Source organism: Neopsephotus bourkii, unplaced genomic scaffold (genome assembly GCF_033783945.1).
Source record: "Neopsephotus bourkii isolate Nb327-2 ecotype Australia unplaced genomic scaffold, CSIRO-AGI_Nbou_v1 NB_1749, whole genome shotgun sequence".
NCBI lineage: Eukaryota > Metazoa > Chordata > Aves > Psittaciformes > Psittacidae > Neopsephotus > Neopsephotus bourkii.
Genome location: NW_026902223.1, coordinates 2485328 through 2507809, shown reverse-complemented (window position 1 = coordinate 2507809; position 22482 = coordinate 2485328). Strand labels below are relative to the sequence as shown.

Sequence of the window (22482 nt, the reverse complement as noted above, 5' to 3'; positions counted from 1 at the left end):
GTTATTCAGTGTTTTAATTGGTTATTTAAAACTAGCCCTGGCTGCCAAATGTCTGCCATGGATGAGTAGGGGTTTAAGAGCCTCCTCTGAATTTGCACATGATTCTCTCCAACAGCCAAGCCACCACGCACAGCCACAGTGCCCACCTTGCTGCCTTGGGACCACCAATTCACCCCAGCAGGGCTATTCCTCAGCACAGCAAATCTTCATAAGGGTACAGATGAAGGGAAGCATCAATTTGTCAAAGGATAAAGGCTTTATTTATTAAAATAAGATTTGTTTTCTTTGTGAGACAGAAAACCTGCAGAGCAATGTGTGTTGTGACACAGGCAACCAGGTCCCACAGCTGCAGCGGATCACACACATCAGTAACACTGATGAAATACACTGAATATTTCCTTTGTGGGTTCAAGGAATCAGGGGTGAAGTGGTCTCTGCTCCACAGCCCCATCGGGTGCTGCATCCAGGTCGTTCTCCTCCAGGTCCCTGGTGAGGTCTACGAACACCTGCAATATGCCACATCAGAAACAACCTCACTATAGCCAGTCTTTACACTGCTCACAGGCTATTTCTTCCTTTCACACAGTCAGTTTCTAACCTGTAACTTCCACATCAGCATACCTGTTGCAAAGAGTGCAATGACAAGCTGTAATCCTCAAGCCTGAAATTCTGTTTAGCTGCAGAGGGATGGAGAAGGCATCCGTAAAAACCAAATTCATATAAACAATCTGAAAGCAATCTTCTTGCCTAATGGATTGTTTCCTTTTACCTGCTTCTAGCTTGGAGAACGACTGGGACAGAGGTAGTGCATTTTCCATTGGTATCTTGTAGATGAGCGAAGAAGTCGTCCTGAAAAAGTAATAAAACCAATTAATTCATCATGGTGTGACTCAGCACCAAGGTTTAGGGGTACTTGGAGAGTGAACTATTGAGCAAGAAACAACAGAGTGTCCCAGCACAAGTCTGGGCTGGGTGTTCAGCCCATGGGAAGTGACCTTTCTTGCCAAGAAGCATAGGGGAAGAGGTGCAGAACTTCAGCATGGAGAGCATCACTTTGTCCCGGGTCCGTCATTTTGACTTCTAGGTGGTAACTTGTGCCAGACTTACTCTTCAGATCCTCAAGGGAACCGATGTACCTGCAGAGGAGGGAAACCATTGCTCCAGCCATCATGATCAGCAAATAAAGCAGTCACTGGATATGAGCAGCAGATGTCTGTCCTCTCATTCACCTGCTGTTTAATCTGTGCTGCTAAAACAACCTCCTCACCAAACTGTTTGTTACATGCTTGGGACAATCCAAACCAAGATTTTCCATTAGATTAACGAGAATCACAGAACTATAGAATGGTTTGGGTTGGAAGGGACCTTAAAGCTTATCCAACCCACTGCTATGGGCAGGGACACCTTCCACTAACCCCCATAGACCCCAGTGCCCACCGTAGCTGCCCTGACACCAGGATGGCCACGCGGTCACACATCGCTGCTGCCTCCTCCAGGTACTGCGTGCTGAGGATGGCTGCACGCTCCTTGCTTTTGATGGCTGCCTGAATCACTTTCCTGGGGACAGAGAGACCCCAGTTACTTCCCAGGAACAGACACAGGAAACCTCCTGGTTTGTGTCTCACCAGCCCCAGCTGAAGCTATAGAATCATAAATAAGTGGATGACTAAAAGCCTTCAGCTATCTTTTGTAAAGATGACATGTAGATGCTGATGCTGTGTTGCAACTTGTCATGTCAGCATCCCTTCAGAGCTTACACCTTCAGCATAAACTGCTGACGAAAAGCCAGAGCTAAGCACTAGAGATCAATGATGAAAGGGAAGAACTACCTATAACTTTTTCTCTTGCTCAGAATAAAACAGCATTTTTTATGTTTTATACCAAATACATGGGTTCAACTGGTGCTTACTCAGATTTTTTGGGGTGCATTACCATCAAAATCGCGTCTGGTGGTTCTGCTTACTGCCTGCTGAATAAGGAGTTTAAGGGTACCCCATCCCATGTGCTTTAGGAAAAAGGGGAAATAAAGATGTGCTCTGCCACCAAAGCAGAACCTCTTTGCCTGCCCAATGGTTACTACAACACGGAGCGTAAAACCCATCCTGTTAAGCCTGTCACACACTTCCCAGCTCTGCTCACCACATATGGTGCTGCCCTTTCAGGTCCATGCCCACTGATGGCTCATCCCAAAGCATTACCATCGGATCTCCCAGGATGCTCAATGCAAAACTCAGCTGAAACAAGAAAGACACACACAGAGGTCAGGTCAGGTCTGCTTTTACTTTACCAGCAGAACAGATGAGCTGTCCCTCTACACTTTAATCCCTGTGAATCCCCTAGAAGCTGAAGCTCATGGTTCCAAAATACAGGAACAGGGATTCAAAAATCCCCATCTCAAGGTGTTCTTAGTTAATATTTTAAACTCCTAAAATCAGCTTCCCCCCAAACTCCAAAGCCTGCCAAAGATCTGAAAGGGGTTTTCCATCCCATCTACTGGAAGATGCACATGGGGGGGGGGGGGATATGAAGAAGTGATTACCTTGTAAATCTGACTTGTGGTTAGCATTTATTAAACACACAATGTGGGAGGATGGCAAAAGAGGAGAGGGAGGGATCCTACCAGGCTGGATTCAAAAGATACTGGTGGAAACAGATCATTTCTGATGAACAAAACCATTCTGCTCATGGTTTTCTGTGCACAATATTCAAGGAAGAAAGCAGGTTAAGAAAAGCTAGAAGCAGCCAACACACATCTAACACAAACCTTTCTGGCTTCTCCAGCAGATAACCTCCTAGCTGGGGTTCTTAAATGCTTCTGGAGATCCAATGCCTTTTCTATGCTGTGGGAAATAGAAAGGAAAGACACTGAAATGACCATCTCTGTTTGCTAAGGCAGGATACTGGGTCAGGGGTATTGAGGAAACAGACACTACCATACTTGTTTCAGCTGATACACATCACCTTGGGTTACTTGGTGATCTTACTGCTAGCTTGGATGGTAAATTAAGGAATTTTTGCAGGAATTCTAGATAGTCATCACAGCTAATGGGAAAAGTGAGTTACTCATGTGACTGGCCATGAACTGGAGCAAGTTTAAGGTTTTCTGGATAAAGTAGGACTAAAATCTTCATTGACAAAGAATTGAGAACAGTATAAGGTAGCAGATATCATGAGAAGGAGATCCTCTTTCTCAAAGAGGCATAGAAGGTGCTGCCTCTTAATTACAGCAGCCAGGTTTGCTACCAGAAAAACCCTTCCCTGTCCTATACATCCAGCAGGAGGAAAAACCAAAAGCTGAAATCATTTGGCTTTGTACCGGTTGATGGTAACTGCTGCATCTTCCTTCCTCATCCCTCTTACAGCGGCGTACGCCTGCAGGTGCTGGTGCACAGTGAGGTCCGGCCAGAGCGGGTCCTGCTGTGGGCAGCATCCCAGGTATCCTGGGTTTCTCTGCCCTGAGGTGGAGACAACTCCATCACAGCCCTTTAGCAGCACCTGAAAACACATACACCTCTGTAGCTGTAGAGTGTTATTTTGAGGTGAATCAGTGAACCCCTTGGAGATGTGGTTGTGTTTTCTCCTGTGTCATGAGGAACCTCATGGGCACATAGAAACATGGAATGGTTTGGGTTGGAAGGGACATTAAAGCTCATCCAGTTCAAACCCCTGCCATGGGCAGGGACACCTTTCACTAGAGCAGGTTGTTCCAAGCCCCTGTGTCCAACCTGGCCTTGAACACTGCCAGGGATGGGGTAGCCACAGCTTCTCTGGGCGCCCTGTGCCAGCACCTCAGCACCCTCACAGGGAAGAGCTTCTGCCTAAGAGCTCATCCCAATCTCTCCTCTTCCAGTAGGAAAAGGAAGTAAATGGTAAAGTTCTCTCATGGAAAATGAATGCCAGCATCATTGGACTGATCACCTCCACCTATCATGTCTTCTGCTCACTTCAATCCAGACCAGCACTTTCACAAAACTAAACACACATATTTTACGACCATAAAACTCTGGGTAATAGGTACCAACACGAGACCATTTTTTCTTAGTAATTCTTCTCTGTTTCAAACATTCAGTCCCAAATCTGTAACAGCAATGGTATTTCCCCTCCCCCAGCACATGCCATTAATCATCCTGCACATAATTAAGTGATGGATTTTTGCTGGCCCAACCCTGTTCCCATTCGGTTTCAATTTCCTGGGTTTGCAAGGCTGTTTATGAAGAGTGTTATTAATACATTTTTTAGATGTCAACATTTCTTACAGGGCGTGTGAAATTTCTCAATGGGTTTCGAACACACACCAAAGATTTTGTGCAGCTCAAACCCTTAACTCTGCAACACTGATTTTGATGTAAATTAGAACGTGCTCAGACTAAATCAAAGCACATCATTCTCTTCTTCTTACTTCTGTAAATAGGGTTGCATGTACATAAATTCCCTGACTGTCAGGCTGCGTTGTCAGCTTGCCTTATCACACCCTTAATTCATAAGGGCATCAAGGTCAGCCCCCCAGCTGCCCCAAAGGAGTCACCTACCTCCCCAGCAGTCACTGTTATGTCTCCAGAAATCATGTTTATAGTGGTGCTTTTTCCAGCTCCGTTGGGTCCTAACAGACCTAATACTTCTCCTGGGAAAATGATGCAAAAACTGTTAATAATAAATATTGTCAATAAAACTGTCTTCCCTGTGTGCTAGGCAATAACTGAAAGTACAGGAGGAGGAAAAACTGATCATGAATCCCCATAAATTAAAATGTAGGAGCTCAGGTGTGTTGGGTCTAGTCACACACAAGAATATGGTCTCCAAATGTGACCTTCACATAGACATTTATAAGGAGTTCAGCAAAATACTTGAACCTTTTTTAACAGTAAAAGAAAGGTTTTTGACAGCAACTTTCTTCTTTTTCTTAAAGATGGAACTGGCTTTCTTGTCCTCATATTCCTTGCGCAAACTGTTGACAACGATCGCTGACTCCTGTGAAGAGATGAAGTGGGAAATAAAACCTCTGCTCCTATCCCACAAGACAGCTCATCTGTTCTTACCATTAAGTACGGCTCTTTAAAGACAACACTCCTAAATTAAAAATCCAGGAATCAGAGCAACAGAATGAAGAAAAGCAGAATAGGAATTAAAATGCAGTGCCAGCTACCATCCTGGTGCCAGGGTCACCCTGGGCTGGATGGCAAGATGTGCACTAGGTCATCAAATCAGTGCATAACAAGTGTATGAGCTAAGAAAGCAGAGAGATGGAAAATGAAAAGGAAAACAAGCCAGAAGGCTGGTTTCACCTCCTCCTGCTGCAGTGAGGCCATCACACTCCTCACCCTTTCCCTCTCTGCATGGACTTCTGGGGGCTCTTCCCCTGGGTGCTCCCTGTTCTGGTGGGCAACCAGTCTCCTCTTTTGGATCCTACAAGTGGAGGCAGAGAGATGGTGTCACTGGGAATCACTTCCAAAAAGGATTGGGTTTACAAGTTTGTTCCCAGTGCGGTGCTAATGCAGCACCCTGCAAAATGTATGTGAGTTCAGGAGGTGTTGCACAGGCAGCATCGACTCGAATATTTATTAATGGGGGAAAAATAACCCTGCTGGCATGCATGAGAAAATAAAGATGAGATTTAGCTTTTCCTCCATCAGTAAGCATTGACTGGTCCTGTAAGTATTGATCAGGTTGACACCTTCCACTAAACCAGGCTGGATAGGGCTTGAAGCAGCTTGGTCTCATGGAAGCCCATGGTAGCAGGTTGGAACTGGATGAGTTTTAAGGTCCCTTCCAACATAAACCATTCTATATGATATGATACGATTCTGTGGTCCCTTGCTCGATGCATGCCAGTGATCAGTTCAAGGAGAATTTAAACAGATATGGCAGATTTTCAAAGGTATTTGGTCATCTCACTCCTAACTGAGTCATGTTTGTCTCAGTTGTTTCTTATCTCTTGGTAACAGATAAGCAGAGAGCAGGTTGCAGACCCCAACCTGGTGAAACTTATGGGGCAGTCTCCATCCTGCAGCCAGCAACACTGACACACTTGAAAAGGAGTTAAAATGCTGGATTTCAGCTTGCAACTCTCAGCTTGGCCAGCTGGAGTGAAACATCCCAAAACCTCAGCTATGAAGCTTAACATGAAAAAGCTTGAATCACATTTGTTGTTCTCTCTAGGACACTGTATGCCAGCTGACCTTCTATTGCAACACACTGGGTGGGAATTTGCCACCAGACACATTCAGGGAAACTCCAGTAAGTTGGAAAATGATAACCCAAAGGAACAAAAACCCCCTCCCTTCATCCTCAATATCCTCCCTTCCGGATAAACTGATTAAACCTAAAAGCATGACTTTAACCACACTTTGCTACAGGTCTTTAAGTTCACTTGTCCCCTCCTCCTGTTGTCAGGGGTTGAGCCAGGAGGATCCTGCCTGGTTGTGTAGCCCTGAGCCCATCCCACAGACTGGGATAACCAAGCTCAGAAGGGCACCCTGATGCCCAGGACTCACCTGAAGATGGGATCAAGTCTCGTAGCTGCTTGTCCAGATCTCCTCTCCAAACAGCGAAGGAGAAAAGCAAAAATCACACAATGGATGTAAGGCTAAAAAGGAAAAAAAATAATTAGGTTTGTATGGAGAGAAGGTAACATCACACTCAATAAGAATTAACTATATGGGGATGCAGGAACCTATCTCATTTACTTCAGCTATTGAAAAGGCCCAGAAGGGGAAGAAGTTAAACTGATGCTTCAGATACATTTCCATCTCATATGCAGATCATTAGCAAAGGCCTTGACTTCATACTGCAGTTTTAGCTCAGATAATCTGCACCCGAACAGACATCCCACAGGATCTGAGAGCTCTCCTTTCTTTTGCAGAAGCAGTATTAAACTGAGTAGCTGATTAATAAAATCCCTGCCTTATACACAAGCTCTCCATAATCCCCCCACTTTTGCCCATATAATGCAGTATCCAGGGGTCACATGGGACACAAGCCCATGATAATTTGGATGTACCTCCCAGCCAACATTTAACATGAAACTTTGAACCACATAGCCCACGCTTTATTTACGGGGAGACTTATACAAGTCCAGTGCAAGTCCACTGCATTAGAACAGTCATCCAAAAGCCCATCATCAAATTGCTCCTTACTGCAAAGACAGCTACGAAGATGTGATTCCATGATTCATAAAGACTGATGCTGTGAAACAATGAGAAGCGCTATGAGAAAAGAAGATCAGTCAGTTAGAAAAATTCCCTAGCACAGGGCAAGTGTGAGATGTAGGCTGCTCAGCTTTCCTCAGGATGGGATTAAGGAGCTTTGATCTATACTTATGCTTGTGGGTTCATACTGCCTGACAGAGCTGTGCCTTCCTTGGCTACAGCTAATTCAGAGATGCTTCAAATCAGCCAGGTTGGATTGGCCTTTTCCACCATTGCTTTCTCTTCCCAGCCTTTCACCTCCTTCTGTCAGCTTACTTCATCCAGGCCTTTTCCCTCCGCCACCTTCCCCTCCTGTGCTACCCTGTCTGCCAAAATGCAGTCATTGTAAGAGCTCTTTGTAACTAAAACCACCCAAATCAACCAAAGGATTAATAAATCCAAGCTTGTCCCCTTCTCTCAATCCTCAGCCTGGACCTTTTCTTCTCCTGTTGTCTTTTGACATTTGGCACTATGAGACAGGGAATTTGCAAAAAAGCCTCTTTTTTTTTTCCCAGTTTGCCCCATTAGGACCACTACTGAATGCAGCAGGACATGTTTACTCACTGGTGCACTGAAGATCAACCAGCCCAGAGGTGGAAACACAGGAATCAAAGTGGAGAAGGTGAAGTAAAGTGCTTCGTGTAGGTCACTGATCATATAGAGAGTGGAATTCACCTGGAATAAAGCAGAAAAAGTATTTCTAATATTAATGTATCCTTGCTAAAAATTGGCTGTCACTAAAAATCAATTGGATTTGGGTTATTCTTTTGAATATTGGTATATTTGAAACGAGATCTCCAGTGGCAAGGTGTGTAAATCAAACACTTCAGATTCACTTCACTTACCAGAATGAAGATGAAAGACCAAATGTAACGATTGCTTCGTCCTGTGTGAAATTTAAAGGCAATTAAATAGACGAGGAGGACGAGAGATACTCCATAACCAATGGTGCAAATGATCTGGAGAGAGAGAATGGTGTCAGTGACAAGGAGATGGATGTGGGTACATGGAAACCTGCCTAGAGCAGTCTGTTTAAATAAAAGCATTTAAAGGGCAAACTCACTGTGAAAGGATGGGGGGGATTGTGTCTGTAAGCAAAAAGCTCACCAGGGAGAGCAGGGTGCTGGCCTGCAAGGGGCAGATGCGGTTGAAGAGCAGCAGGACCCCAAACATGAGACACAAGAGGGTCCAGAAGAGCGGGACATCCACCAGTGCCTGCCCACACCAGTATGCAGAGGGGAAGAGCCCCGCGAGCTGCAGCTGGGCACGAGCCTGGAGCTGTGAAACCAAGTGGGATAAGGGAGGTGAGTTAGAAGAGCCTAAAGTATCGTTCCTGCTCCTCCTTCTCTGTTACCCTCAGTCTTCCCTTCCCTGGCTCAGCCTTCCTCTCCATTCCAAGCACTTCTGATTTTCTCTTAGTTCTACTATTGTTTTAAACTACATCACACTTAAAAAAAACCAAACAAATCCTCCTGACCCCCAAAGGCTTTAACATCCCCTAGATTGTTCAGAGCCCCCACTGATTCCCAGAGATGGAAGGTAATGCACTTTGGAACAGCATTGTGCTCATGTGCCTGTATTTGTTCTATATATTTTGTCTAGATGTATTATATCTAGATGCTTATGATATTATTGTATAGTCTATAGATATATATCTAGATATAACTTATCTAGAAATGCCAGACAGCCCACTGGTATGTGAACTGCTCTCCAGAGACATTGCATTTGCACTTACTCCCTGTGTCAGACCACTTCCAGCACATGCTTTTTACCTTGTAATCCTCCATGCTGCTCATTGCAAAGTGAGGAGGCAAACCAGCAGCCAAAATCAGCATGTAGCTCATGCAGATGAAAAAGATATCACTCTTTACTTCTGGGCTTTGTGTCTGTGGAAGAGAAATATGGAGTCATATCAATAAACAGCTTCCCAAGGAAAATCTGGCTAGCTCAATGCTCTTAGGATGGTTAAACACACAAGCAAGTGATAATACTAGTGGTAAGTCATTTGTGTTTAAGAACACAGAACAAGGCAATAAAAAGCCCCAACATTTAGCATCTTAAAATCTGCAAAAAGTATTGGAATTACTGTAAGTTTTTGAGGATAGACACCATCTTTGGATGCTGACTCTTGCCATACGGATGTTGAAGAAAAATGGGGGTTGCAAGAATTACTTGTGAAATACTTATATGCATTCCTATATATAATACTTATATATAATCCTATGCTAAAAAATGTATTCCTACCATATTACCACATAAGACAAGCTTAACTGTCTCATGGCACTGAAATCCTGCAAAGCACCCAAACACTGCAGAAGAAATTGCCATTAAATAGTACTGCTTTTGACTGCTAAGCAATGCCCCCAGGAACTGGCCACCAGTTGGACCATTAACCCCAACCCTTGGAGGTTGTTCAACCAACCAGGTATCTAACCCATCCAGTCCTTATCACTTCAGCATGGCTATTTCAATTCATTTTCAGCTGGAAAGGCGGGACACTCACACTGTAAAAGGGCTCGCTCCAGATGCGGATGCGCGCGGTGGAATTGAAGAGCCTTAGGAAGGTGTTGCTGAGGATGTTCACCAGCACTGGGAAGCAGTTGATGGGTTCTGCGCTGCACATGACCGTGAATCGGTAGCTCTGAAGATGTGAGAGCAAAAGACGTTACCTTCACACCCATGGGAGGTGTGAGGAGGAGCTGACAGCAGTGAGGGGTTGAACAGAAAGCAATAACAAAGGAATTCGTGTCATTGGTGGGACCATGGTGACCTGAAAATGTGCTAACAGGAACCAGAAGGAAAATGAATGATAAAGACATCTGGAGAAGAGTATGAAGGACTTGCATTAGTGCCTTCCTCTAAAGGTCATTGTAAAGCAGCATGCAGTGGCAACAACCAGATATAATCCTGGTTCCTCCAACACAACTATTAATATTTAATATGTCAAACAAATATTCTCCCTTTTGCTGGTGTGTGTATTTTGCTATGCCTCATTTAAATGCATCGCAGAAAATCTTGTTTACACACAGGATGGAAGCAGCAAAAATATCCTTCACCTTGCCTTCCAGGGAGATTTTTATGGCTCCATTGTACAGTGGAATGCTTGTGATGTTTTTCTCCAGAGTTATTTCTGGGATTATGTTTTGAGTCTTCAAAGCAGCAAGGAAATCCTCAATTTCTGATCCTGAAATCAAGCCAGGAACAGAAATGAGAGTAGTTAGAGGTGTATTTCTTTAAGTATAAACAGTTTCATGTAGGCAAGTTCCCACTTGCAAAGCAGAGACATGTTAAAACCCCAAACATTCAGAATACAAGCCAACTTTCATTTTCCTTGGGTTTTTTTCCTATTATAATTAAACTGGTTAAACACAATGTATGTTTCCATAGTTAGGGCACTTATTGCTTTTTAAAAACGAAATAAATGCCTGGCTTGTTACTCTTTTAAATATCAGCTACTCAGTTATCATCACCAAAACTGGATTTGCTTTTGGCCAATAAAAAAACACCTCCCAAAGCCACAAGTATATAAAGGGACGTACAGAAATAGCAAGGCAAGGTTGGTCTATCAACTCTAAGAGGACTCAGAGTGGTGCAGAAAGCGAATCAACATCACATGTTCTTCTTCACCTGTGTCGTTGACGATGAGGAGGTTTGTTGACTTATCCTGCATTTTCTCTTCAGTGGGAAGGAAATAGGAGCTGGCTGTGATTTCCCAGTTACTGGAGCTGTCCCACAGTTGAAACACAATGAAAATCATCATCATTGGAAGGATGAATATTCCAAAGAACAGCAATCTAAATGGAAAAACAGGCCAGAAGTGGGTGCAGGGGAACACCACGTTCAGTTGTGTGATTTATGCTGGGAAAGACAAGGGGGAATTTAAAACTTAGGCAATTCAGATCTCTACCAGTAAGTCCCGACTGTCCTTATTGCTGCAGCTTTTAAATGTTTTTCACCTAATTTTGGCTTCTAAATATTATCATGAGTATTTAAGTGTTCCCTCAGTCACCCAAAGGAATGATCACATTGAAAAGCACCAAGAGAGTAGGTGAGAGCTCCTGTACTTACATGGACCTGAGGAACTTCCCTTCATGCTTTAGCTTTAAGAAGCGAACTTTCATCACAGCACACACTTGCTGCCTCCAGAGCTCCATCCCGCTCACTGCTGTGCTTCCGTGTTTGGAAAACACCAGGAGGCTTTGGCCCTTCTCCTCCAGGTCTCCATCTTCTGCATATACAAGAAATACCATTATCCACAAAGAGTGTTCAAGGGACACATTTTAATCACACACAATCAATAAGAATTTTCTGTTCTGGATAGAGGAATGCTTTTACTTTTTATCCAGAAAAGAAACAAGGGCAAAGAACAGGGGCCATAATCTATCTAGAACATAATTTACATCACTGAATTCAGACTGGCTGAAGCTGGGCTCATCTGGCAACACACCCAGTATCTCCATTGCCCTTGTGAAATGCTTCTGTCTAGTTTATTTCTTCCCACCTCCTAGGCTGGGCAATGCACCGTTCAAAGGCAAATCCCCTTTCAACATCAGCCTTCAATTCTTGTGCTTAAAAGCATGTGGGAAGCCAAGACCTAATCATCTAGATTTCTCCAAGAAGACAATTCACTAGAGGAAAGTTGGATACAGCTCTTGACCTACCGAAACCTACTGAAGTTCACATTGAAACCCATTAGCTATCCAATTAAAACATATGTCTATATGGAACCTTAACCATACCACACTTGCAAATCAGAGTCACTGTTTTACCTTCTTGACCGATGGCTTCCTCACCCTCCAACTTCAGGAAAACCTCTTCCAGGGTTGTCCTGCTAACCTCATAGTTAACAACCCCCTGTGAAAGGCTGCTCTCGAGATGGCTGAAGAGATCTGCACAGTAGAAACAACAGATTCAGTCCAGCTTTCAGGGCTAATGTCGAGCAGAAGCTCCAACTGGCATTATTGATATTGCATGTTGTAGCATTCACATCATTCATCTCCATAGCTTAAAAGCCATGGCAAAATTGTTGCTCTCTTTAGAGGTAAGTAGAAGATTCAGAGTCCTTGATTACCATGGGCCATCCTGAAACTAGAGGAGACTCAGTGGATTGTAGTTTGTAGATTAGTTGGTGGATTTTCTTTTGTTTATCTATATTTTTATTATTATTAACATGCCCATTAGAAGCTTTCTTTAAGGATAATGTTTATGCATTTGGTTTCCAAATCCCATGCAGTATGGACCAGGGCATATAGTTATTCCCATCACAGCAACTTTGCTTTCTGCTTTTCCCACCACTTCCTTTACAACCCTGGCATAAAAAACTGGCTTTTCTTACCTGGGAAGCTATCAGTGTTTTCCAAAGGTAGCATATAACATAGCTCTCCCTGCTTCTGTCCTTTGAGCACAGCATTGGGGATGTACTGTCTGACCAGGGATGATGTAAGCTCAGGGTCACACAGGTCATTTATGTGGATCCTGTTTGTATCAGAAAGCAATTGCTGTAATATTAAATGACAAAACCCAATGCATACATCACCCACCTAAAAGAGAAAGCCAGCACAAGTTTATCGAGCCATAGGGAAACCTCCAAAACTGGGTAGTATTTCAGTGGGGATTTTCACTGACATCTGCAGTGCCCCTGGTTTTGCCATATCTGAGTTAAGAATAACGATCCTAGCCAGTACTGCTAACCCAAGAACACAGAAATTAGAATCCAAAGGAAAACAACTTTACGTTAAAGCAGTTGTACATCACTTTGACACCACAGAGGAGGTGGAAATCGCAATGCTTCATACTCTGGTCCTGTTTTGGCTGCAAAGGAGGTTGTAAGTCTTTTTAGCTGCATTCACAAAGCTTTGAGGATTGGGTTCCAAAGAAAAGCAGCTTCCTATCCAAAGCAAGATGCTTTTGGCAGCTTCAAAAGGCTTCTAAATCAATTTGTCAAGATTTCTATTACTCTCTATAGAGACACAAACCCTACAAAAAAGACATCAACTAGAAGCTTTTCATAAAAAGAGAAATGACCAGAAAGAAAAGGATTTACCTCAAGTGATAGCCAACTCCCCATTTTCTCTTCAAGTACAGAGATGAGCCCACACACTGTAATCTCCCATTTGAAAGGAAAGCTTTTCGATCTAAGGAGACATGGATACAGAGGATTGAGGAGGGATTTACAACAGCGCAGCAAACTGGCCTCTCTCTGCTCCTTCTGAACTCAACAGGCATTATTACAGTGAAGCTGAGAGGAGTAAGGCCAGTGCTGAAGGTTCTTTCTTTTCAAACTGATTCCTTTCTCTTAAGCATCAAGGTTAATCTTTTAATTATGCATTCTTATAGGCTTGTGTAAGATTTTCCATGTAGCCCAGGAGCAATAAGGAGACAGGAAAGATATTAATTCAAACAATATCACTAATTCAGGTGGGTGCTGCTAGTGGTATATCCAGATAATATGCAAGTGCTTCATCCTGATGCAGAACACAAGCAAGGTCTTGGAGGAGCACATCAGGCCAGTTTTAGCCTTTGCTTAGAGTGGGGTAGATGGTTGCTAGCAGACAAAATATGTCCCGTGAGCACAGACAGCATCATGGTGGGACCCATATGAGGGCTCTGCAACAGGAAGCTCGTGTTTGCAAAGTGCATTCAACCACAGTGTGAAAGTCAGGGCTCACCAGCATGAGCATCGGCCTCCTCCATGGACTGGGTGGTGAACAGCGTCACACGTCCAGCCTGGCGCTCCTTCAGCAGGGTCCACACATGGTGCCTGGAACAGGGATCCAACCCAGCCGTTGGCTCATCTAAAAGCAGCACCTGCAAAGGTGAATAAGATTGGACCTCTGCGTGTCCAAGCTGGAATTTCCATGTTTACATCCTTTCATTTCATGCTTTTTGATATCTCATTCCAAGGATAAAACGCATCCTCAAATATCAGCCACATTTATGCTTTCTCCTACCATAATATTCTCACCCTTTTAATCTAAAATAGAGTTCTCATTGACCTAGAATCCTTGATCCTTCCAGCAGATAAGTGAATTAGTAAGTCAGCAGATCGTGAATGCCGGTGGAAAATCACAAATGTCTGTGTGCCAAGTCAAAATGCAAAGCTGCGTGCTACAACAGCTCATGTTGTGTATGTATAAATATGACAATTCCCTACCTGGGGATTCCCTAAAATTGCAATTCCAAGAGACAATTTTCTCTTCTGTCCTCCACTCAGAACATCGGCATGAACATCCTGAAGGTCAGTGAGGTCCAGCATCATGAGAACCTTCTGCACCTTGGTAACATAGAGAGACAAGAGCCAGATTTCCAAAGCACTGGTTGCATTTTAATTCATACAATCATAGAATCAGCTGGGCTGGAAAAGACCTTTAAGATCATCAAGTCCAACCTTTACTGCAGGACTGCGAAGTCCACCACTAATCTGTGTCATAAATGCTGGTTATAGTCCTTTATAAAGCTCAAACTGTCCAAGATGCCATAAAACAGAGGTCAGTAATGGACAAGCACATACCAACCTCTTGCTCTACTTCTTTCTGCTGAATCCCCTTGATGTGAGCAAAAGTTCTCAGGTTTTCCTTCACTGTTAGGGCTTCAAAATGCAAATTTAACTGAGGGCAAATCCCGACCATTGCCTGAATTCCTTCCATATCCCATACTTCAGAAACTTTACGGTTGTATATCATTGCAGAACCTGCAGACAGGAATGATGGAAACAAATCTCATATGGTACAGTATTTCCAAGTTAGAGGTGGAAAGCACACTGCGTTGTGTTCATGCCTTGGACACTAATTCCAGAATTATGGATGTTGCTTATGAAATAAAATGCGAAATAACTGTGTTGTCCAAAGCTTTAATACCACTTCAGAACATTCCAGAGCACAGAATCTCTCCCTTCAGAACTAGAACATATTTCCTATAGGTATGCAGCTCATGGAAAACATCAAGCCATCCAGATTGAGAAATAACCATCTGCGCATACTTGCACGCATGAGCATATCCATAAGGGATGCATTAGCCTTGAGGCTCATTGATGGAGCAATCTGCACTGGCAACAGGCCGGACTGGATGACTGAGGAAAAATGGGGTTTCACATCTTTACCCCTTTACACTTGGAAAAGCAACCATCTTCTCCTCTTCAACATTGGGGTCCATCACCTTACCTGCTGAAGGCTTGGAAAATCCACTGAGCACATGTAGGAGAGCAGTTTTTCCAGATCCACTGTGACCAAGTAACGCAGTGATCTGGCCTTCATATATACTTAAGGACAAACCTGGAATAGAAATAGGATAACATTGGCATGAAGTTTGTAAGAAATCGACTTGTTGCTTGTTGCTAAGTATGACAGAGGAGTGACACTTCCGAAACTGAGAGGCAAAAAACACAGATCCAGAACTATGGATTACATCTTCAGAAGCTAGGACTAAAATTAGCTAGGAGCTTGCAGCTGTGAATTGGGGGAACAAGCGTATTAACTTCAATATACAAAGAATTCTGACTTTTGTTTTCTATGGGGTTCCTAACCTTTTATTTTAGCATGGCTCAAGAGAAAGTCCACAGAAAGAGAAGAGTCCATGGCCTTTCCAACACGTGGGATTTCAAGTTATTCCAAAGCAGCCAGACTTTGCTACCTTATTTCCTTTAAAAAGAAAAGGCTTATTTTGTATTTCTGTGGGTTGTGGAGGGTTTTATTTGTCAATATAAACCTTTAAGATCATATTGATACTTCCACCATCACTTGGAGATGTTGCTAAACAAAGGCATCTAACATCCTATACATACCTATACCAACCACCTGCATACATGCAGCTGGTAGATGTGCAAGTGCTTGGAGAGCAGGGCTCAGGCAGTGACAGCAGCCTCAGCTACAGCCAGGGACCAAAGAAACAAGTTCTGTTTGCCCAGAGTAGTTTACAGTTAGAAAGGGAGGTTTGAGAGGGGATTTCTCGAGTGGTTCATTGCTGCAGAAGCCACAGCTTTTAAGGACACTTAAACTGTCGCAAAGAAGTAATAAATATTTGCTTTCCTGGAGTGAACAGGGAAAGAATAACCAGGTGGAAATGGGACAGTCATTTACCCCAGCAGCAATAACCAATGCAAAACGGCTTTTGACAGTGCTGGAGGCAGCATTAAGAACATCCAGTAAATTCCAAAGCAGTTTGGGTTCATATCTAGTGGAAAATGAAATTAAAGCATTACAAAACCTCTTACCCCTTAGAGCTTCTGTTCTCTTGTCCTTCTTCTTGTATGTTTTTTTAACGTTGTTTAGTCTAAAGGAAAGGTAAGCAAGCCGTTACCATTGGATCTCACTACTGTGGCATGTTTCCTGCCTCAAAACAACCTTGGAAAACTGCTGGAAGAATGGTTCTCAACCTCCTCCTCCTCAAACTGATCCTGCTCCTTAGCAGCTAAAGGGATTGCTTTCTGGAATTCATTTCTTGTACTCTTAGAAGCAGAATTAGGGAACAAGCTTTTCTAAAAGGTTTCAAAGTCAAACTCAATGAGTGCTCAGTGAATGAAGCAGAAAGCCCTATGGAATGTAGCAACACGTGCTCATATAATTAAAAGCAATGACCTGGCTATTATTTTAGCAGATTGATATTTGCTATCTAGTAACATGCAATGGACAGTAACATCAGTGGGCCAAACAAGCTCCATAAGGGTGTAAATGACAGTATTGTATGCAGCACACTCCATCAGCAGTGTTTTAAAGGTGATGGTGAAGGGGTCAGACTCACTGGTGCTGCTCTCCAAAGAGGAAAGTGCAGGGTAGCGAGTTGGTCCCTGGCACTGAGGATGCACATGCCCCAGAAACCTTCAAATCCAGATCTGGAGCGAAATGAAACACTGAAAAACCCTCCCCATTTCACATGCTTATCACTAACCTTATCTATATGTGCTAAATGTCTCAGTCTAACTTTTATCAGTGCAATATGGCTATGCCCTCTAGAGTCGTACATAATATGTAGCATTGTATTTGTCATGCCTACAGGAGTTTTTACCTGATTGCTTCCTTCCCATCAAAGCCTGGAGGCATCGGCTCAATGTTATTGCTGAGGACAGGATTGTGACTGCTGTCACTACCAGTTTGTACCCCCGTGTACCCACTCCTGGGCTTGCACCAGTACGATGGTCTCAGGAAGAACAAAGGTGGGTATGGTACTCCATACTTCCCTGGTTCAGAAACAGAGGGGGTGAAATATCAACCAAAACCTGCTCGCTATCAGGACACCTTTTTTGATGTTCCATGTAGATTACCATTTTCCCAGTCTATCCATGACCCTTTTGGTAACTTTCTCCTTATGAAGGGAGAGGATTATTGAAGAAAAATGCAAGGAAATTTGTATTCTTTCCCTCACATTTCTACTCACCAGGCAAAACCTTATCAAAGTAGATGGCCAACAGCAAATACAAGACACTGTCAAGGCTCAGTATGAGGTACAGTTTAAAGAAAGGGTACAATTCTGGCGTAAAGGCTGGTCCATATTTGTCTAATTTTAACATCTAAGGGAAAACAAAATAGCACAAGTCAGATTCAACACTTCCTTTAGCCGGAAACACTACGTGCTGTGTAGTACTGTCATGCACTGCTGTGTCATCCTGACCATTTTCACCAGAAAGCCATGTCTACTCATAATCATGATGCTGTTTCCAAGCAGGGCAACACTTTATCATGACCACAAGTATCAAAAGTGCTTCAGTAAGCTCAATTCAAAGTTGTTGCACCAGAAGAGTGATGCACATAATATTTGCTAAGGCAGCACTTCAAGACCTCATGGTCCTTGCAGATGTTGGTACCCACCAGACACATCCCACGGCTGGGATAACTTTCCAGAGATTGAAATTAAAGCTAGACACAGAGCTGATAAGTTCAGGATGCAGTTGACATGCCTGTCATACCTGTCAGGTTGACATACCTGTGAGATGCCGGCTGTAAAGGCAAAAGGACTGAAGAGATTTAAAATCCATTCCAAATACAGTGGTAGCTTTTCAAACAATGTCAAAAAGCCCAGCAATCCAAAGAGGACGTGAAGGACAAAGCCCACAAAGCTGGCAATATTTGGCTGCTGTACCAATGAGCTGAGCATAAAACAGAAGTGAATCTGCAGCAGAGAAAACCGGCAGTTAGCAGGATGCATTTCTGCTGTTGGTTAAATACATCAATATGAAAATCCAATGAGCAAAATCAGAGACTCAGCTGAGTTTCAGCTGTCCCCTACAGATGCAATTGGCACATCACAAGGCTTTTATCTTTCAGCAAACAGGTCTATAGAGGCAGAGAGATCAGACCCCTCAGCCTCCTTAGGAGGCTGGATGACAGGAGAAAGCCCAAGCCTTCCCATTAATGCTGGTGTTACCACCTCTCTTTACTCTGATTTCAAGCCTGAATCCCCCAAAATATAATGAGATCTTAGCCTACACATTATAACAATAAATCCCAGTAGTGAAGTATTTCTTACTTTCTCATATAATGCCCAGCCCCAGAGCACTCTGTAGCCTTTGAGTTTCAGATGTTTTACTTAGGAAAAGGATTGTGCATCATTTAAGAAGACAAAAGCAGACTTACAGATGCTGTGCCATAAAAGAAGTAAAAGAAGTATATTTCAAAAAAGCTGTGGTCGTGAATAACTTCTGAAATGGTGATCAGTGTCAGCAGAGTTGCTGTGATTGAAACATAAACGGTGTACAGCAAGCTCCAGGATAACCTACAAATGAAGGCATGGTTATTTTTGCCATTGTACATGACAGTGCTTGCCCTGATGTGTGATGTAAGACACACTTCAAGTGCTGCAAACACACTTCTATTTATAGTTTCCAGACTGGAAAGGTGCAAATCATAGGATAGTTGGTGTTGGAAGGGATCTTAAAGCTCATCCAGTTCCAAACCCCTGCCACGGGCAGGGACACCTTCCACTAGACCACGTTGCATAGATATCCATGTATTGTTCCTACCTAAATCTCTGCAGATGCAATGATGCCAGCGAAGAGCCACAGGGCACCTGATCAATCTAAGGTGATTGCAAGTGATTGCTGCTGCATCTGTGGAGTTACTCATCTCAACTGAGCAGCACTACCAGACCCACATTCATCCCACAAGCTAGTATACATCTTATATACGTAATTCCTGTAGTTACCCAGTTTATTTCTATGAGACTTACCAGAACGCGGTATCTTGCAAACCCATTGCTCGCATTAACACCTTCAGCTTCTTTTTCTCTCTTATCACTTTCACTGATAAAAAGTACATGTATGGGGAGAAGCACAATATAATGTAAACAATGAACCAAATATAATCCAGTTTATACACAGGTTTGATCGAGGGTAACTTCAGACGAACACCACTGATTGACTTCATCTCTTCCCACACAGAATGGTTGGTTTTCATCTAAAGGAAAGAAATCAGCCATTCATTTAAACTGCTGCAAGGAAACAGCCAACATCAGAACAGATTCTCCTAAGTATTTATTATTAGTCTGTCAGTAACAACATTTCATTTTTAAGTGGAAAATAACATCAATATTTAGTATCTCTTTGTATTGCCTTGTAATAAAGACAAATGCTGCCTTGAGCAAGAAGAATGATTTATCATTCTTTTATCTTTTGAATCTCTCTATGTAAAAAGATAATGGTCACAGAAAATGAACTGGATTGGGTTCGGTTTTTGTTGGGTTTTTTAAGTTCACACATAACTCTGGAATGAACAGAAAATGTTATTTTCCATCTTGATCACACTTACTTCTATCACTGCTGCATCAATGCTGGACTGCAGCGATAGGAAACCGGCATACCAGTACGAGGGAACGTTGCAGGTATCTGATGAAAAATCGGAGCAGGTATCTGAAAGACAATAAATGTAGAGTTTTATCTATTTCCATATATATGTATATAAATCTTTATGTATAATATGTAGGTTTGAAAATGTAATTGATCCAAAGGTCAGGAAATCAAGAAACAACGCTGAGAGCAGGAGAGCAGCTCTTTTAGGAAACCCTGAGCACACTGGAGCTGGGGTCACGTCTGTAAAGAGCTTATGTAGACAAGACAAATGAACTCTCCAGCATTTCCATTCTCCAAGACCAGTTCTTAGCAAAATACTTCTCTTTTTTTCCCCATCAACTGATGAACTCACTTGATTTTCATCTCATAATAAGGTTACTGTTTGGTTTGGATAGTTTACTCCTTTTAGTCAGTAAATAGGAGCGATTTTGGTCACAGTGGTAGTAATGTGGACAAATGTACATGTAGATTTATGCTTTAATCTATTAAATATATGCCCATACAGTATATGTTAGATGTAGGCAAGTGCACACACAACACTCATTTTCCAGGCATGATCTGACATGGCAAGACACAGAAAGGAAAGGAACAAAAAGGACTGTGGATAATGTGTTCTTAAAAGCTTTTCTCTCTGACATTTGTTTCCTTCCAAATAAACAAGCCCTCAAATTCTAATTAATATCTTTCAAAAGCACTTAGCATATAGAGCCTTTGATCCCTGCTCAGTGGCATGGTATCTCAGAGATCCATCTAAGCACTTCTTAATGTAAAATCAAGTCCTCTGGTTTCGTTTATTTTGTTACCGATGTGTTCAAAGGCATCATTTGGAGACACCACACTGTAGCTTTGAAATCTGAGACAGTAGGAGAAGTCATCCTTAAAAACAACACCAATGATGTCTTCCTCTGAAATTCCTCTTTTTTCCAGTTCTTTCTCATTGTCCACCTCTTCTATTGTTATACCTGGCATTGAAAAAGAGGGGAAAACAGAAGAATAAAACCGCCACAGCTGAGACTTCGATTATATTACATTATTACATTTATTAAACATGAAAATGGGCATCAGCCACAATCTGTACCCTCAAGAACTGTGCTTTCCAAACACTTTTCTCCCTGCACAACAATGACTGCATGAGGGTCAGTTCAGAGTGTGCAACTATACCAAGGATTTAAGAACACCGTTACCTGTCATTACAGAATCTGAAGCCACTTTGCTCATTATGTGCCTGGTGGTGGTTGTTACAGGCGTGTATGTGAGTGTCACTCCCGTAGTGTTGAAGGCTGGATCATCCAGCCGTCCCAGGAACTCGTAAGGGATTTCTTGCCGTGGGTAGTGGTATATCATACTTGCTGATGTGTGTATTATTAAGAGGAAAACCACCGATGTGATCCACTCCTAGTGAAAGGGAGGAAATGCAGAGGTGAGTCACAGCCCAATGACTTGGAGGTTGGGTGGTATGGGAAGCATCTCCTCATCCAGCTCTGCTATGCATGGTCCAGCTCCTCCAGCCATTAATGCTGCCTTTCGTACGTGATGAAGAACCATTTCACAGGTATAATAACTTTAAAATATGAAGATGTTTGAAGTGAAAAACATGTTTTCTTAGCACTGGAGCCAACGAGGTCTGCTGTTGATTTTATACCCGTAACCATGAGCTGGACATTGTGTTCCTCTGGGCAGTGCAGAAATGGGATCAACAACCAAAAGCCACAAGCCAGATTTGTAACAAGACCTTCTTACACTGTGATATTGTAGTGTCTGACATTTTCCAGAGAACCACTTTACCAGATGAGGTTTCTCATGCATCACCCAGCATAAAAACAGTGCCAAGTAAAAATCATCCGTAGTGGAAATCCTAACCTTTGAGAGAAGCAATACTTGCCTGAAAACTTTCTGTCTTCCTTCTCCACACCAGAAGGATATTTTTCCATAGGAGAGCTTGGGTTTGCTGAAGTATTTTTGAGGCTTTCTTGAATATCCCCTGCATTTTCCCATCTAGGAAGAGAAAGAAAGTATTATTATTTAGAATACAGTCATAGAATAAAACAGGACACTGGAAGCGAATATATTTATTCAGGTAAACACCAATGCCATGCCAAAGGTTAAGAACTTCCCTCCATTTTACAGTTTGGACAAACCAAGGAGAAGTTGGAAGGAAACAGTCCAAGATAACCCGAGGGAACAGAGACCTGGGTTGAACTAAGCTGCCTTTTCCACTTGCACAGATTCATCCTTCATCCAAACAGGCATTGCAGAAAGAGGCATTCAACTGGCTATAGTCTGATTCTTCATGTACACAAAATTAACAGGGAAAAGCCAGTCTGTCCTGTACTAAAGATGTGAGAAGATTGAATGGCATATAGAATAAATCATATAGAAGAAAGCAGTTCTACATTTTAATGTTCTTTTTTATGCAGCTATTCAAACTACTTAACACATGCATGATCTGCAGCAGGGTCAAGTCCAGCTCCTGAGTGCTAAAAGGAGTCAATTTGTTCCATTTTCACCCAAAAGCTAATATAA

The 22482-nt window shown here is 42.7% G+C and overlaps 1 protein-coding gene across 2 annotated transcripts; it reads right to left on the bottom strand.

The window, feature by feature from the left end:
• Positions 1 to 237: 237 nt before the first annotated feature.
• Positions 238 to 21407, bottom strand: LOC133225134 (ATP-binding cassette sub-family A member 9-like). 2 transcript variants are annotated; one of them, XM_061377247.1, is made up of 37 exons: positions 21144 to 21407; positions 20763 to 20921; positions 19919 to 20019; positions 19341 to 19567; positions 18749 to 18887; positions 18099 to 18284; positions 17553 to 17685; positions 17184 to 17355; positions 16393 to 16451; positions 15344 to 15454; positions 14699 to 14874; positions 14338 to 14457; positions 13853 to 13991; positions 13228 to 13318; positions 12520 to 12659; positions 11954 to 12073; positions 11253 to 11412; positions 10812 to 10978; positions 10241 to 10368; positions 9688 to 9825; positions 8957 to 9070; positions 8292 to 8462; positions 8030 to 8143; positions 7749 to 7859; positions 7134 to 7202; positions 6492 to 6583; positions 5283 to 5403; positions 4851 to 4968; positions 4530 to 4621; positions 3317 to 3495; positions 2765 to 2840; positions 2140 to 2234; positions 1438 to 1557; positions 996 to 1136; positions 770 to 849; positions 622 to 677; positions 238 to 506 (listed from the first exon to the last, which is right to left on the bottom strand). In XM_061377247.1, the coding sequence occupies exons 1-37, from the start codon at positions 21301 to 21303 to the stop codon at positions 417 to 419; spliced, it is 4665 nt and encodes a 1554-aa protein (XP_061233231.1). In that variant the 5' UTR covers positions 21304 to 21407; the 3' UTR covers positions 238 to 416. The 2 variants fall into 2 exon arrangements, with proteins under 2 accessions (XP_061233231.1, XP_061233232.1); XM_061377248.1 differs by lacking the exon at positions 7134 to 7202.
• Positions 21408 to 22482: the final 1075 nt, after the last annotated feature.

Bases quoted from the DNA above. Each gene is read 5' to 3' on its own strand.
- LOC133225134 (XM_061377247.1), bottom strand. From the start codon at position 21,303: ATGATATACCACTACCCACGGCAAGAAATCCCTTACGAGTTCCTGGGA. The intron at 8,144-8,291 runs GTGAGCTTTTTG...CTCTCTCTCCAG, and splicing joins CCAGCACCCTGCTCTCCCTG to ATCATTTGCACCATTGGTTA. The intron at 6,584-7,133 runs GTAAGGAGCAAT...TTTCCTTTTTAG, and splicing joins TCTTCGTAGCTGTCTTTGCA to CCTTACATCCATTGTGTGAT.